Source organism: Aegilops tauschii, chromosome 2 (assembly GCF_002575655.3).
Source record: "Aegilops tauschii subsp. strangulata cultivar AL8/78 chromosome 2, Aet v6.0, whole genome shotgun sequence".
NCBI lineage: Eukaryota > Viridiplantae > Streptophyta > Magnoliopsida > Poales > Poaceae > Aegilops > Aegilops tauschii.
The window spans coordinates 470,953,748-470,971,603 of NC_053036.3; the positions used below are offsets into that span (position 1 = coordinate 470,953,748).

General features: G+C 46.9%; 1 protein-coding gene across 1 annotated transcript; it reads left to right on the plus strand.

Annotated features, from left to right (window-relative positions):
• Positions 1-4,330: 4,330 nt before the first annotated feature.
• LOC141041132 (uncharacterized) lies at positions 4,331-10,070 on the plus strand. Its single transcript, XM_073507243.1, has 8 exons — positions 4,331-5,099; positions 6,390-6,627; positions 6,717-6,815; positions 6,907-7,052; positions 7,545-7,920; positions 8,893-9,118; positions 9,565-9,687; positions 9,960-10,070. The coding sequence occupies exons 1-8, from the start codon at positions 4,331-4,333 to the stop codon at positions 10,068-10,070; spliced, it is 2,088 nt and encodes a 695-aa protein (XP_073363344.1).
• Positions 10,071-17,856: the final 7,786 nt, after the last annotated feature.

Sequence of the window (17,856 nt, forward strand, 5' to 3'; positions counted from 1 at the left end):
AATTTCCTTATATTTTCATGTGTGACCATTTGTACTGGAAGTTATTGTACATGCACCTCCATTCATAGTATGCTAACAATGTGAATTAGCTGATTAGGATTTATATATTTCCTTTTACCCTTTCTATGGTAGTTAGTACCGTGATCGTCTGTACTGGAAGTTATTGTACATGCACCTCCATTCATAGCATGCCAACAATGTGAATTAGCTGACTAGGATTTTATATATTTCCTTTTACCCTTTCTATGGTAGTTAGGACTGTGTAGTTTTTTCAATACATTATCAAGGTGTGGGTTACCCTTTTGCATGTCATGCCTATAAGTGAATATCACCGTATAGCTGTGTTGCTAATGTTATGAGTGTTTTTTTTGCATGCTGAAACTGATTGTACCATACCAATTCCAGTTGGAGCACTTTGTGTCTATGGCGATGAAATATATTTTTCAGACATTTTGGATCATGGTAAGATACTTGAGACAGTTTTTTTTTTTTGAAATATGAGCTCATTATAATTTGTTTTTGTCTCTGTGTCAACTGATATTTCAGTTAATGTTTGGTTGAGCCTAGAGAATAACAGAGAAGATTTCTATGTGGTGATCCTCGAAACTTCCTAATAGTTCAGTGGATTATAGGAAGGCTTGCATGAGTTTGCACAACAATCGTGAACACTTATCAAACTAGACTGACCATATATATGTTGAAGCAAAAAAAATAATGTATATGACTTTGTAGGAGTTCGGAGTACTACGAGAATCGCTCAAGGTCACACCACAGTGACTGCTAGAGCAGGCTTCACCTCATATGCTCTCCCGAACTCTTTTACATGTTGATGACCACTTCACACACCAATGCACGAGTCAAATGGCTGGTAACAAATTCCTCCCGTTTAATTAGCCTTTACTTCTCCATTTCCAACCCCCCCCCCCCCCCCCCCCCCCTCCTGGAAGTGTTTTGTTCCTTGACCTCCTCTTATTGAGTACCTCAGGGCTTGGATATGTTTGATGCTTTTAAGATTCTGTATGGCAAGTTGAAAATAGTTATGCACAAGCGTGGACAATATTTTACTAGAATAATGAAGTAACTGGCTATATAGTTATAGTGTGACCCAGATATGTATTTCTGGACGTGTGCCTTTGCCGGCTGGTAGTATTTATTATCTATATGTATTTTGAAAATACCACGTTGGTAGATCTGTTCTTTTCTTCTAGACAGGCATTTTGAGAATACTCCTTTCGTATATTGAAAGTAGGTGCATGCAGGGATATTCCCTTTTGCTCCTACGTGCATATGTACCCATTGTCAAAATACACATTTCGAAAAGTTGAAAAATTCGGAACAAAAATCCCGCGTGTATATCCGGACATTTTATGTCCGTTCACAAGGTTTCAGTGAAAAACGACGTTTTTTGTGGCTTGTGTAAAAAGACAATTTCTGATGCTTCATTCTAACTATTCACGAGGCATTTCTTTATCTTTTTTACACAAGCCACAAAAAACGTCGTTTTTCACCGAAACCTTGTGAACGGACATAAAATGTCCGGATATACACGCGGGATTTTTGTTCCGAATTTTTCAACTTTTCAAAATGTGTGTTTTCGACAATGGGTGCATATGCACCTAGGAGCAAAAAAGCCGCGTCGGGTGCATGCACAAGAATTGAAAGTATTTTACTAGAATAATGAAGTTACTAGCTATATAGTGTGATCTGAATATGTATTTCTGGAAAAAAATGACACGGTAATCGTTCTTATACCAAAAGTAAACGATCCAGTCCGTGTGTCTGAGTTTAGGCCAATAAGTCTATGTAACGTCATATACAAAATTATTGCAAAGTGCTTGGTTAATAGATTGCGACCCATCCTGGATGAGATCATATCTCCGCAGCAAAGTGCCTTTGTACCAGGACGGATGATTACACATAATGCCCTTTTGGCTTTTGAGTGCCTTCACTTCATGCAACATGAGAAAAAAAAGGAAAATAGCTTTTGCGCTTATAAGTTGGATTTATCAAAAGCTTATGATCGTGTGGATTGGGTCTTCTTGGAGCAAACGATGCAAAAGTTAGGCTTCTCTCACCAATGGGTTCAATGGATCATGACATGTGTGACCTCAGTGAGATACTCTGTGAAATTTAATGGAGCCATCTTGGATTGGTTTGCACCATCGCGCGGGCTACGGCAAGGTGATCCCCTCTCGCCGTTTTTGTTCCTCTTTGTTGCAGATGGATTGTCTGCCTTATTGAGGCAAGGAATAGAGAACCAAAGTACCCAAGCTTTAAAGGTATGCCCAAGAGCTCCTGGTATTTCACACCTTTTATTTGCGGATGACACTTTACTATTTTTCAAAGCCAATCTAGAGCAGGCCCAGTACATCAAAGGTGTAATTAACAGTTATGAGAGGGCCACAGGTCAACTTATTAATCCACAAAAATGCTCCGTTCAGTTTGGGGATGCATGCCATGTGGAGGTGCAACAAGCTATCAAACAGGAGCTTCAGGTCGTTAACTCTGATTTTGAGGGGAAGTACCTTGGGCTACCAACCCCGGATGGTAGGATGCACAAAGGGAAATTCCAAATGTTGCAAGCTAGTCTTACGAAGAGGATCGTGGCACGGGGGGATAGTCTTTCCCAAGCAGGCATTGAAGCGATGATCAAGGCTGTGGCACAAGCCATCCCAACCTATATCACAGGGGTGTTTAAGTTACCTGCTTCAGTATGTGATGATCTAACAAGGTTGGTGCAGAACTTTTGGTGGGGCTCAAAAATGGGAAAAGGAAAACCCACTGGAAAGCGTGGGAGAAAATGATCGAGCCAAAAGTAAGAGGAGGTCTTGGGTTCCGTGATTTTCGCACCTTCAATCAAGCCTTACTCGCCTGTCAAGCATGGAGATTACTCACGAAACGCAGACTCACTATGCGCTATGGTGTTGAAAGCGAGATATTATCCTAACGGCTCCCTGGTGGATACTATTTTTGCAGGCAACGCATCACCTACGTGGCATGCTATCCAGCATGGTTTGGAGTTGCTCAAGAAAGGACTCCTCTGGCGCATTGGCAACAGGGAGACGGTGCGTATTTGGCGTGACCCATGGCTGCCTAGACTGCCATCGTACAAGCCCATTACGGCGCGTGGCACATGCCGTCTTCACCGAGCCAGCGAGCTGCTGGATGACCACAGGCGGTGGATCCCAGAGCTCGTGCACCAACATTTTCATGCAAGTGATGCTGCATGTATACTCCGGATTAAAGCATCCCCACAACGCCAGGAGGACGTCCTGACCTGGGCACCCGATCCTAGAGGTATTTTCTCCGTCAGAAGCGTGTACCGTCTCGCCATCGACATATCCAGCACTCATATGTGCGCCGCTAGCAGGGCACCGGACGGCACTCGTGCCTTCTGGAAGGCAGTGTGGGGGTGCCCTGCCCCCCCCCCCCCCCCCCCCCCCCCGTACGCGTCTTTGCGTGGCGTTTAATTACAAACTCCCTCACTACTATGGAAAATAAGGCTAAGAGAAAACTTGAAGTCACTAATATATGTGTTTTATGTGGGATGGAATCCGAGGATACATACCACGCAATGTGTAGGTGCCCGCTCGCGCGTATGTTGTGGGAAGAAATGGCGGCCACCTTCAGCATGCCATGCCTTGACAACATCACCAATTCAGGTACTGAATGGGCGTTGTTACTTTTGAATGATTGCCCAGAAGAGCAGCAGCTGCCGGTGCTCATGACATTTTATGCAACTATATCGACAGCCTCCGATGCATTGAGTGTTAATGTATATATGGCATATGATCGTATGTGTATCATATCCTGATCGTATAGCGTTTGTAGTGATTCTAGGATCCTGTAGATTGATCCCATAGAGATTTACCTTGCTGTACAAGTTGTAATGCTAACCATATATTGAATGGAATGCCAAGAGGCAATACACGGCAAAACACATTCTTTCTATCTTAACTTGATAACCAGAGCCCGATCTCATCTTCTCGCCATGACCGGCACCACGGCCGGCGCGCTCGTCACCACCACCGCCGGCGCGATCGTCTCCGGCCCCACCACCACCATGCCGTCGCTCGTCGGACTCATCACCGTCCGGCTCACCCGCGCCAATTTCCTGCTATGGAAAGCGCAGGTTATACCCAACCTCACCGGCGCCGGCCTCTTCAGCTACCTCGACGGGTCCGTCCCTGCGCCACCGAAGACGATCGTCCAGGGCACCGGCGACGCCGCACACTCGGTGCCCAACCCCGAGTACGAGCCATGGCGGCGCACTGACCAGGCCGTGCTCGGCGCGCTCCTGTCCTCCACGACGGAGGAAGTGCTCGCCTAGATGACGCGAGCGACCTCCTCGGCGGCCGTTTGGTCCTCCCTCGGCGCCATGTTCGCCGCTCAGAACCGGGCCAGTGTGCGTCAACTTCGCACGCAGTTGTCGCACACAAAGAAGAACGACATGTCAGCGGCAGAGTTCTTCCACAAGATGACGGGCTATGCGGATGCGCTGGCCACCGTCGGCGATGTACTGTCCGATGACGAGATCATCGGGCACATCATCGGTGGGCTGGGTCAGGAGTACGACCCACTCATGACAGCTCTTTCTGTCTTCACCGGCCAAGTGAGCCTCTCTGAGTTTTACTCATACGTTCTCAGTTTTGAAGCCCGCCAGGAACAGCACGCTGCCAACAGCGGCAACTACTCTCCGTCCGCCAACAACGCCATGCGCCATGGCAATGGGTCCCGTGATGGCAGCCGCAACAGCAACGACAATCATGCAAATAGGAACGGCGGCCACAATGGTGGCAATGGAGGCCGCTGTGGCACCAGCGGCAATGGTGGCCACAATGGCGGCCGGAACCGTCGCCCACCCCGGTGCCAGATATGCCGCATGGAGGGGCACTATGCCATCGACTGTCGCGAGCGCTACAATCACGCCTACCAGTCGGACGAGCATCGCAGCGGCAACATGGTGACGTACGGTCACCGCGACAACAACTGGTACCTCGATACCGGTGCCACCGACCATCTCACTAACGTCCTCGACCGCTTGACAATGCACGAGCGCTACGGTGGGAAGGATCAAGTTCAAGTCGCAAACGGTGGAGGTTTGGAAATTTCTCACATTGGTCATACTAAACTAGCTGGCTCACGTGATCCCATCCATCTTAATAATGTGTTGCATGTTCCTGAAATTCACAAACATCTCCTTTTTGTTTATGGTCTAGTTTCGGATAACCGAGTGTTTGTGGAATTTCACAAATTTTTCTTCTGTGTGAAGGACAAAATCACAAGGAGGGTCCTTCTTCACGGTAGAAGTCGGCATGGTCTCTACCCCATCCCGTATGGCAGGCCATCATCCTCATCCCCACATGAAGCGTTTTCTGGAGTTCGGTCTTCATCGAGTCAGTGGCATCATCGTTTGGGTCACCCTTCAAATAATGTAGTTGAGTCCGTCGTTCGGTCAAATAAACTCCCTTGTTCGTCGAGTCATGATACTTTCGTTTGTGATGCTTGTCAACGCGCCAAAAGTCATCAATTACCTTACAATAATTCTTCACGTGTTTCTTCGAAGCCGCTTGAGCTTATTCATACCGACGTGTGGGGGCCTGCCCTTGCCTCCTCCGGAGGTTTTAAATTTTATGTTAGCTTCGTTGATGACTTTAGCCGTTTTACCTGGATTTATCTTCTCAAACATAAATCTGATGTCGAACAAGTTTTCTACAATTTTCAGGCCCATGCCGAATGACTCCTCAACACAAAAATTCGTGCGGTTCAATCCGATTGGGGAGGCGAATACCATCGCTTGCATAAATTTTTCCAGCGTGTTGGTATCTCTCATCGCATATCATGTCCACACACATCCCAACAAAACGGTATTGCTGAACGAAAACACCGTCACCTAGTTGAAACCGGGCTTGCTCTCCTAGCTCACTCCAATCTTCCTTTGCGTTATTGGGATGAAGCTTTTCTCACCGCATGTTATTTGATCAATCGCATGCCTAGCCGGACCCTTCGCAATATGCCACCACTCACACGCCTCCTTAACATCACTCCCGATTACTCTTTTCTTTGTGTCTTCGGGTGTGCATGTTGGCCTAGTCTTCGCAAATATAATTCCCGGAAACTTGAGTTCCGCTCCAAGATGTGTGTTTTTCTCGGATATAGTCCGTTTCATAAAGGGTATAAGTGTCTTGACAAGTCCACTTGTCGCATCTATATCTCGCGAGATGTTGTTTTCGATGAAAAAGTTTTTCCTTTTGCGACTAGCGTGTGTCCTGATTTGTCTCTCTTAAATCCTCCTGTGACGACTTTTCCTTCCGATGAGCCAGTAGTTCAGGATGCTAATGTGAGGAACTACAACCTGTGTTTTTTGTTTCCTGAATCTTATCCTGCAGGTGCAGCAGCGCGGTCCTCCTCCACGACCAGCATGACCGGTGTGAACGACGTGCATGCTACACCGCCATGCGCCCAGCCGGCCTGCGCCACGCGGCAGACAGATGGCCCAGCCTGCGCTCCGTCACCATCGGTTGCTGGGCCTTCTGAGTCCGCTGGTGCTTCCTCACTGCATGGGCCGGATGTGGTCCAGCCAACCCAACCGATGCGCGACACCGCCGACGCGCCCGCGGCAGCTGGGCGAGTCACGCCTGCTCCAGACGCGCCTGAAGCGTCCACATCCGACGCGCCCTCACTTGACGCATCTGCTCGCATGCATGTGCATGCAGATACGACCGAAGGGGGATCGGCGGCAGTTCCTTCGTCATCGCCTACACCCGCTGTTCCTTCGTCGTCGCCTGCCACTTCGCCTGCATCACCGCCGGAGCGTACTCGCACACGCTCCCAGAACAACATCCGACGTCCCAAGATTCTCACGGACGGTACTGTCCGCTACAATCCATATCGACGCGGTTTCAGTGCTATTGTCTCCGTTCCGACTACGCATCGGCAAGCCCTCGTTGATCCTGCTTGGACAGCTGCCATGCGCGAGGAGTTTTCTGCTCTTCAGCGCACCGAGACGTGGACGCTTGTGCCTCGACCCCCCGGCACCAATGTCGTCAGCTGTAAGTGGATTTTTAAACTCAAGGAACGGTCGGATGGCTCTCTTGATAAGTACAAAGCTCGACTGGTTGCTCGTGGGTTTACTCAGCAATATGGTGTTGATTATGTTGCCACTTTTAGTCCGGTTGTTAAACCGGCCACTGTTCGGCTTGTGCTATCCCTTGCTGTTTCACAGGGCTGGTGTTTGCGTCAGATTGATGTCAGTAATGCATTCCTTCATGGTCTGCTTGACGAGGATATGTACATGCAGCAACCCCCGGGGTTTGAGGATTCTCGGTATCCCCATCATGTTTGCAAGCTTCGGAAGTCTATTTATGGACTCAAACAGTCCCCCCGGGCTTGGTACTCCCGTCTCAGTACTCGGCTGCACCAACTTGGTTTTCATTCATCCAAGGCTGACACCTCCCTCTTTATTTTTCGGCAAGGAGCTGTGGTCATTTACATGTTGGTCTATGTTGACGATATTGTTATTGCTGGCTCTTGCCCCCGTGCAGTGGATCGTTTGCTTCGCACTTTGGCTGGGTCTTTTCCCATCAAAGATCTTGGTCGTCTTTCGTACTTCCTTGAGGCCACCTACAATCCAGGGGGAATGGTGTTGTCTCAGCGAAAGTACGCTAATGATCTTCTTCATCGTGCTCATATGGAGAATTGCAAGGAGGTCTCTACTCCCATGTCAGTCACCGATAAGTTGGCAGCGAATCTTGGTACTCCCCTCACCGATGATGATGCCTTCCGCTATCGCAGTATGGTTGGAGGATTGCAGTATCTTACTCTTACTCGTCCGGATATTTCATTTGCTGTCAACAAGGTGTGCCAATATTTGGCCAAACCCACTAATGTGCACTGGGAGGCAGTCAAGCGCATATTGAGGTATATTAAGGGTACTCTGGCCACTGGACTCTCCATTCGCCGGTCAAGCTCCACACTTCTTAGTGTCTTTACGGATGCTGACTGGGCAGGATGTGTTGATGACAGACGCTCTACTGGAGGTTTTGTGGTTTTCCTTGGCCCTAATTTGATTTCATGGAGTGCTCGAAAGCAACCCACCGTTTCACGATCTAGTACCGAGGCAGAGTACAAGGCGCTTGCCAATGGCACAGCTGAAGTCACTTGGGTACAAACTGTGCTTAGGGAACTGGGAGTGTTCCTACCACAACCACCAGTGTTATGGTGTGATAATTTGGGCGCCACCTATCTGAGTGCAAATCCAGTATTTCACGCGAGGACAAAGCATATTGAGGTGGATTTCCACAGAAAAGGTGGCGCAAGGAGCTTTGGATGTTCGTTTTGTGTCCTCCGGTGATCAAGTGGCAGATGCCTTCACTAAACCTGCTACAAAGACCATGTTGGAGAAATTACGACGCAATCTCAACCTTGTGGCCGGTTGAGATTGAGGGGGAATGTTAATGTATATATGGCATATGATCGTATGTGTATCATATCCTGATCGTATAGCGTTTGTACTTTGTAGTGATTCTAGGATCCTGTAGATTGATCCCATAGAGATTTACCTTGCTGTACAAGTTGTAATGCTAACCATATATTGAATGGAATGCCAAGAGGCAATACACGGCAAAACACATTCTTTCTATCTTAACTTTGAGCAGCACCCCATGACGACATCACGAAGGGGAAAATGGTGGTCTCCCTGGAGCCGCGTAGGAGCCACACTAAGGCAGCTGCCACGCCGGCATCCTGCTCACGGCCGCCGGAACGATGGACGAAGCCCCCGGTGGGATGGAACAAGCTGAACGTTGATGGTGCTTGGCGCGAGGACGGAACAGGAGGTGCCGGGATGATCCTCCGAGATTGCGATGGCGCAATTATCTATTCATCCTGCAGGTTCCTCATGTCCTGCGCAAGCCCGCTTGAAGCGGAGGTGGCAGCGTACATGGAGGGCATTGCTTTAACCCTGGACTGGAGTACATCACCCTTCATACTGGAAACAGATAGCCTTGTTGCTGCCAATATGATCAACGAGCCTGACCATAATAGATCACCAGTAGCAGCGCTGATTGGTGAGATAAAAAGACTCCTTTCGCTTGGCCGTGAGCATGTTCTACTGCATGTGAGTAGGAGTAGAAATAAAGTAAGCCATACATTAGCATACCTGGGACACTCGATCCCGCGTAGTGCTGTTTGGCTTCGGAATGGACCTGATGAAATTGGCAATCTCTGCCAACAGGATTGTAATGATCATCCTTGATTAGTACAATCCATATCGTTTCACAAAAAAAGAATATGTATTTCTGGAAGCATTCCTTTATGGCAGTTTCAGTTTGTTGTGTGCGCCTGTTACTAGGAAACGAAGCTCTCAGCCTGGTTCTCTTTGCACAAACAATAAATAAATACAATGTGTATTAAGATGTTTCAGTCCTTCTACTGATATTTTGTTTAGTTATTTTTCTTAAAGAATAAATTAATTTTGTTTTAAAGTTAATTGTCATTGTGTAAGTAAATTGGTGTCTAGTAGCATTCTTCAGGTAGTTGATTATGTTATCTGAATCTTTGCAGCTGTTGCCAATAGCTGATGGTTGTGGTCCTCCAGCCTGGCTATCTCTGGCTACAGAATCAACAAAGAAAGGACTCGTTGTTGGTCTGATTGGCCCTGATCTTCCATTCACAAACAATTACGATGTATGGGAAGACGAATTCAAAGTAGCACATTTTCACGGCTGTGAAATGCAACAACATGTTTCGATAGCTGACCGAAAAGGATCTCCTTGAAAAACTGAAATATTTACGTAACACTATATGCTCCTCTCTTAGCTTTTGTTGGAATTACATGATCTGTTATTCTTGTTCCTTCTCAGTACGAGGAAAACTGAAAAAGTACTTTGCATGAGTTGTAAAAATAAACAATTCTGAATTTATCAATACTGAACGAGACATTTGAATGTGTTCAATAGGCTATGTTGATTGACCTGGGAAATGGCAATGATATCTTTGGGAAAGCTTTAGAAAGTACAACTTCCGCAACATCTATACCTGTTGTAGATCTTACGAGTATTGAGTATTGATTAGCTTCTCGAAACAGTATGACCTTGTCAGAATCCCATGCTTCTCCTATTAGATGGGTTAATATTAATATAAGATGTTAGTTTTGAATTTGTTCCTTTCTCTCATGATGTAATCGTATGTGCAGGTATGTCGATACCAATAAGATGAATATTCTTTTTTGTAAAACATGTCCCTTTGATTGATTTGGGTGCGTTACTAAACTTTGTACTGCTTCCTCATATGACTGTCACCTCTGATAAATCTCCATTTGATTCAGTTATGTGTTATTGTTTATTTCCAAGTATTTGTCACTCAGGTTTCTGATAAATGCAGTGGGTGTCGGCAGCTGCAATGCAGAGCAGATCGAGTGGTGTAAGGTGGTGTTGCTGTGGGACATTGCAACTGCTCCCAGATCAATTCAATCTCCATTTGAATGTTTTAGTTCATCAATTCTTTGATTATATTTTTTACAGAATAATGGGGTTACTCTTATTCTCGAGGGCCTTGTGAAGAGTATTTTGAATTGTATTCATTGCTTCAGGTACTCGTTAATATGATATCCTAAGAGATTTGTACCTTGCTCAAGTATTTTTCACTATGGAACTGAGTGGCATTTCTTGATGATTTTACAATTTGAGCATTCAGTTTGAAGCCCCTTTAAATTTCCAGTCGTTTTGTTCTTATAGTTTTGGTGTAGCACTTCATGTCACAATTGAATACTGAATTCATTACTTCATGAGTATGTGTGGCCTCTCTCCCTCTGTCTGATTCTATAGCATGCTTTCTAGTGTTTTGTGTTTCAGATGCCCTAATCTCCTTGTATTTGAGTGTCATTTATTTAGCTCTTTTGAAATGTATAGTGCAACTTCTTACTTAAATGTCATGTCCATGTGTTACAAAAAAAAACAAATTGGAATGGGCGGCTGCCAACCTGGCACCGCCAAGCTTCCTCTCAGGAGGTGCCACAAGGTGGCGCCCCAACCCCTAGTACTTGATTAAGCTGGATCATATTGGTAGAGAAGATACATGATCCACGGGGAGCCCTCGCTTTGTTGATCCAAATGTTGCTTCTTGGTAACAGTGTTCTAGCACAAGTTGGTGAGACGATAGATCTTGACGCTGCTCCCCGCTCCCTCTCGACCCCGTAACCCTTGCCGCCGCCGCCGCCACCTCCCCCGCCCGATCCCGGCCGGTTCCGGCGGGCCTCGCTAGCGCGCAGACCAGATCCGGTTCTCCTTCCCCCGCTCATCTCTTCCCTCCCCTCGTTCCCCCGCATCGCCTCCCCGAGCGAGGCGACTGGGGGGCTCCTCTCGCCGCCCCCAGTGTCCTCCCTCCCCTAGCGCTCCTCCCGCCGCCGCCGGCCTGCGCCACCGGGCCCTGCCCGCGTGGTATTAGCAGCGGCAACGACCTCGTCCTTCCCCGCGCGCGGTGCCCTCGCTCAGGGTGGGGTGACCCGCGGCGGTGCTCCTCGGTCTCCAGAGGTTCCGGCAGCGGCGGCGGCGGCTGCTCTGGCGGCGTCGCTCCGGGTGGCCAGGGGACGGCGACGCGGCCTCTTGGCGGCGGGCTGGCGCGGTGGATGGTGGCGACGCCCTCCCTACCCAGATCTGGCCCCCTTTTTGGGCCCCATCTGGGTCTGGGCGGGCTTGGCTCGATCTCGTCTGCGGCGGCTCCGGCGAGGGCAGAGGAGATGCGGCTTGTGCGAGGGGTTGTGGAGACGGCGGTGCGCCTACTGTAGCGCGGCGACGGGCTCTTCACGAGCCCCTTTTGGGCTCGGCCGGGCCTCGAGGGCCCGGTATGCTCCTCTTGCCGCGTCCGGTCGGTGACCGCAGATGGCGGTGGAGGTTGTCTCCTCCCGCATGGTTGCTGTTGCTGCCGCTCCTCGTTCCCGGCTGCTCCCTTTCGACCTCGTCGGTCTCGCTTCATTGACCATGGTGAGGCGGCGGTGATGATGGCAAGACCGTGGTGGCGCATGTTGGTGGGTGGCATGAGTGGTGGAGCGCATCGGACCATTCGGGGATGTGGGTGATTGGTGGAGGGGAGAAATCCCTGCCGGCTTGTCAGCACCGACGCGGTGACACCTGTATGTGCCACCGTTCCTTCCTGAAGGGCGTCGGGTATTCCCCTTCCCCACGCCCCTCCGTGTACCGAGGGAAACCCTAGGACTTGTCCGGGCAGCAGCGTCGTCGTCGTCGCGTTCCTTCCTGAAGGTGTTGCTTGGTATGCGGAGGTTCGAGATGCTAGGTGCGAGGTGGTAAATCTCCGGTGGGCGCAGCGGTTGCGGGTCATCATCATTTTCGTCGATCCGACGCTGTCAACATTTTTTTCTCTCTTCTTTCTTTTTTGTTTCTTTTGGGCGTGCTTGTGTTGTTTGCCCCAGCATTGGACTCTTTATTGTATCGGCTGGTTGCTATATCTATATAGCGGGGCGAAAGCCTATTTCGTATCTACGTCTCTATGATGATATGTTTCCTATGCTTACAACATAACAATGTTGACGGCCTACTTGACTTTAGGGTGTGTTTGGTTGTAGAACCAAATGAAATGAAATGTCATGGTAACATTCCACTGGACATAATGATTTTGTCTTAGTGTTCGGTAGAGCTAATGAGATGAGATGGAATGTTCCGCCTTAGGCTAGTCATAGTGGGGAGTAACTTAGACTAGTGTCATGCATATGACACTAGTCTATGTTACTACCCTTATAATGCAAAGTGTCGTAGAAGTAGTAACATATATGGTTGCATTTATTAGCTTGTAGACTTAACTTTTTTTGGGAAACGCTATATGATGGTAACATAATATGTTACTCCAAACACCTCTCTCATCATTAACTAGTTGCCACATAAGCAAACTTGTCTCGGAATATGTTATGTTACTTGCTATGTTACTTTCACTATGACCAGGCTTAGCGTTTGGTCAGAGAAATAAGATACAATACATGTCACGAAGAATTATTATTTGCATGTGCTAGCATAGGAGATGAACACCGTTAGCAATTATTAAATTTGTATCGACTAGTAATGGTACTGAGCATCAACAACGGGGCATCAACTAATAATTATTAGTACTCTTTTAGTCCAAAATAAGTGTCTTAATTTTAGTATATTAACTTTATATTAAAGTTAGTATAAAGTTAAGACGTTATTTTAGGATGGAGGGAGTATCAAGCAGAGTGGAAGAAAGTGAGGAATCGAAGAAATATATTTCTTCTCTCACCCGCCAGGTCAAGATTGCTGCTCTTGTCGTCCAATTCAGAAATATCAAGTAGTATGAAGATTCATGCTCACAGAAATCAATTCGAATGTATCAACTACTCCCTCCGTTCCGGTATGTAGTCCGTATTGAAATATCTAAAAAGGTTTATATTTAGAAACGGAGGGAGTAGTATCAAGGTAGGTGCTCACGGAAATCAATCTGAAGTCGGGCAAATCGCTCCAACCGAGCGGTGTCAGGCACCAATAGCGGCGAGTCATGCTCTACTTCGCCCGCCGTGGCGACAGGCTCCAATAGCAATGACGACAAGAACAAGGTGCGGGAAAAGAAGACCCACCAGTCTGCCAGGACAACGCGGCAGCCACCAACGCCGTCGAACATCCTGGAATTTCTTCGTTTTCTGCAAAAGAGCAAAACGACCGCTCAAACGGACGCTCGTGCCCGTTTAAAACGTCGTTTTCTCTTCTGTTGTCTCTAGCTGTTCTGCATTGGAGCCTCCAGCAGATCATGCGACCGCTCATGCGACCGCTCGTGGGCATTTAAAGCACCGTCTTTTCATCTGTTTCTTGTGAAACTTTTCTTTTCCTTTGCTCTCCTGTGAGGTTAGTTCCAAAACAATACATAGTTATTTTTTCAGGCATCCAAACATCGATTCAACACATAATTCAACTTGCACATCGCAAAGCCTTCGTTAGAACTACTCTTCCAAACTTACTTCTTCACTTGGAACTTCAATCACTCTTCTTATTGAAACAAAAATAAAAACTTACTTGTCTACTTTATTCACGTGGGTTGCCTTCCATGAAGCACTTTTTTTGATTGGTTAGCTCGACTGTAGTGGTGATCAAGGGGGTGCAAACACACCGAGACCGTAGCTTTTGGCATCCACGGTGATGCCTTCTCCTGAGTAGGTATTTGTTTTCCTTTTCCTAGGGAAAATGTCTCACAAAAGGACCTTTAGGGGGTAAATCAAATCTGACATTTCCCTCAAACACATTTATCATAGCTTTGATACTCCTTAGAAATGGTCTACCGAGAATTATAGGAGCAATTGGATCTTAACGCATATCTACTATAACGATATCAACCATGACAGGGCAATCATTAATTTGAGCTATAACACCATGCTTAATGCCTACTGCTTGCGTAAAAGTAGAAGTAGCCATATTCAAAAGGATCTCGGTATTAACATAAGGACCAAAATTAATACTATCTTAAACTGATTTGGGGATTGTGGAAACACTTGCCCCAAGATCACATAAAGCACTGAATTTATTCAATCATACCTCAATTTCTATGGTAGGTTCAAAAGCATCCTCCTACTTAGCTGGTAAATTTCCGTAGAGCTTCTTCCTTTCATCATCAAGTTCACGTACCTGGCTGCAACTTGTTCAACAAAAACATGATATGCTTCATTGTTAGTTACCTCCGGTAGTGGATAGTTCATGGATATCATCTTCACAAAATCTACAACGGTATAATTGTACTCTGACACATGACTTGTGTCAAGTACTTCAACTTTCTGTTCGTTCCTTCTTACCATTTTAACTTCTTCAATTGGATTAGGCTCCGGTTTACCTGCAAACTTAGCCAAAATTAGTGTTTGGCTCTCTGCTATTTTAGCCACTTGTGCTTCCATATTCTTGGATCTTCCTTCAAGTATCTGCACATCATTCGTTAGTCATACAACCTTACTGGTTAATTCACAAAGTAAGCTATCATGGTTCTTCAAAATATACTTGAAGTTTTCATTCTGCTCAGTCTGACTAGCAAAAAAAAAAATTAAGAGTTTATTCAAGAGTATCTCTGTTTCTAGCATCATTCGATGCCCCTCCATTACTAGGACAAGGAAGTCTAGGAGCATATCCATTATTTTTCCAATTAGGATTGTAGCTATTATGAGCGATAAAATTCACATCACTAGTTTCTCCACTAGTGATAGATCACGTTTACCTCTTCTTTACCTTTTATCGCGGAGATAAGTTCATCAACCTTGGTTGTTAACTCTGTGCTACTTTCTTCCATGGCATTCACCCTTTTAGTAGTGGTTCTTTCAACATGCCATTGGGCATAGTTCTTGCATATTATCCAATAATTTCTTGACATCTTCCATGGGCTTTCCCATGATCGTTCCTCCTGCAGCTGTATCAAGCATAGTTTTTGACATATGATTCAAACCATTATAAAACATAGGGAGGATTAACCATTCCTCCATTTCATGGTTGGGACAGTTTCTAATAGCTTCCTTCATTCTATCACACGCAAGCACTAGTGGCTCACGTTCCTCTTACTTGAAACCTGTAATCCGATAATGTAATTGCATAATCTTTGTAGGTGGACAATACTTAGATAAAAATTTACTACAACAATCAGCCCAAGAAGTAATACTGCCCTTGGGTAGTGCAAGAAGCCATTCCTTAGCTTTTCCTCTTAAGGAAGAGGAAATAGATGCAATTTCAGTGTGTCAGGAGCATAATCCTTTATGCGTGTCATGTTGCATAATTCAGTGAAATTGTGTAGGTGCATACCTGCATCCTCAGAAGCAGAGCCTCCAAATTGGTCATGTTGAACCATGGAAACTAAGTTTGGTTTAATCTCATACCCAATGACTGCTACCTTAGGTTGTGTTATAGGTTCACGCATGAAGTTGTTGCTGGGAGTAGCAAAACTCCCAAGATGACGAGCCATAGTTTGGTTTTTCGACTGACAAGACTTGCAACTAAAAATTGAAACTTAAGCTAAAAACTGAAAAGTAATGACAAAAACTGAAAATTAACTTTAATAAAAACTCTAAACACAAAGATGAGGAATACTAAACTCCTCCTTGGCAACGACGCCATAGAAAGGGCTTGATACCTCCTTTTTATTGAACTGGTATTGGAACAGAAAAGAGTATCCCACACCTATTTTTCCAGACGCGACCCTGAGTTATCGAACCCACGAGAGGGAGATTCCCTTGAAGCGATGGTCTCTAGCAAGCTTTCGTCAAAGTGTTAAATCTTGCTTTTGACCTGATCAACAAGAAATAGTATTCAAACACTTATAATAAAAAGAGGTACGTGTATGAGGTCTTATGCTTACAACCTTGTATTTGCAATGGGATCAAATAAGATATTAGTTTCTGCGTTAGAAGTCACCTGTCGAGATGTGCTTGTTATGGATCGAAGTGGGGGATGTGTCCAAATAACATCTTGACCGGCACGAGTCCTACATCAAGAATTAGTTGTCCTACCGCATGCCCTATCCATCGCGCGGGGTTACCTTGATAGTTAAGACAATCAAATCGGACAAGAGGTTCATGCGTTTAATGACTACACCTCATTTCTCCCCAAGGATATGATCCATGTTACCCTGCTAAACCTTACTATCACCGGTGTTTGGTATAACACTTCACGGTCTCCTTACTCCTAGCCTCACCGGTGCTCGATCTCCATGATCCTGGGTACCTGCAGGGATGAAGGCCACGGACATGACAAGAGACATCTTCACCACTACAAAAAAAAGACACATCCGTGACATTTTGGGCCGAACGAAAAAAAATTATGTCATGCTTATGACACTTCTATGACGATAATTGTGACAAAAACCGGTATCTTCATAGATGTGGTGGGCTCCTACTTCTATGACAAAAAATCATGACAGAAAATGGGCTTTTCGTCCTGGGCGGGCCGGAGACGCAGCTGCATGACATTCTTTGGGCTGTCCATGATGGAAAAAACCGTGGTAGAAGCGAGGGCGCGGAAAATATCGGGGAGTTCCCGGTACGGTGGGTGGTCGGGGGCCGAGCGATGCGCGTTTCTCTCATACACGTACGCGCGTGGGTGCGAGGCGTTGGGCTCTAGCTGAACCCGAGCGAGGCGTTCGTCTAACTGAAACCGAGCGATTGCACTGCAGGCTACGCGTTACTGAACCCGAGCGACCGGTCGATACCTTGTTGTTAACTGAACCCGAGTGGTTCCTTCGCTACTGCTACTAACTGAAGCTGATCGATGCTGCCTCTTGATGAACAGTGAGCGTTGTTGGGGGGTTTGGATGAGCAGTTTCCGGTGGGGGGTTGGATGAATAGGACCCCGTGGTAGTAGAGGCCGTTGCCGTTGGATGAACAGTACCCCGATCGATTGAGCCGGTGGATGAACAGGACCCCGTGGAGGGCTGGATGAACAGGATCCCGTGGAGGTCTGGATGAACAAGACCCCGTGGAGGGCTGGATGAATAGGACCCCTTGGAGGGCTGGTTGAACAGTAGCCGGTGGAGGGCAGGATGAACAGTAGCCCGTGGAGGGGTGGTTGAACAGGACCACGTGGAGAGGGCTGGTTGAACAGTAGCCGGTGGAGGAGCGCGCGGTGGAGGCTGGATGAACAGGAGTCCATGGATGAACAGTCGCAGGTGGAGGCTGAAGGAGGTCGACGGTGGATGAACAATAGCCCGTGGAGGCTGGAGGAGGTCGACGGTGGATGAACAGTATCCCGTGGAGTCCCATTTTGCGGTACGCCACACCCCTCCCGATGAACAGGACCCCCGTTTCGACCGTAGCGCTCCAACACAAGTCAGTTTCCTCCGTTTTGCGGTACACCACACCCCTCCCGATCAACA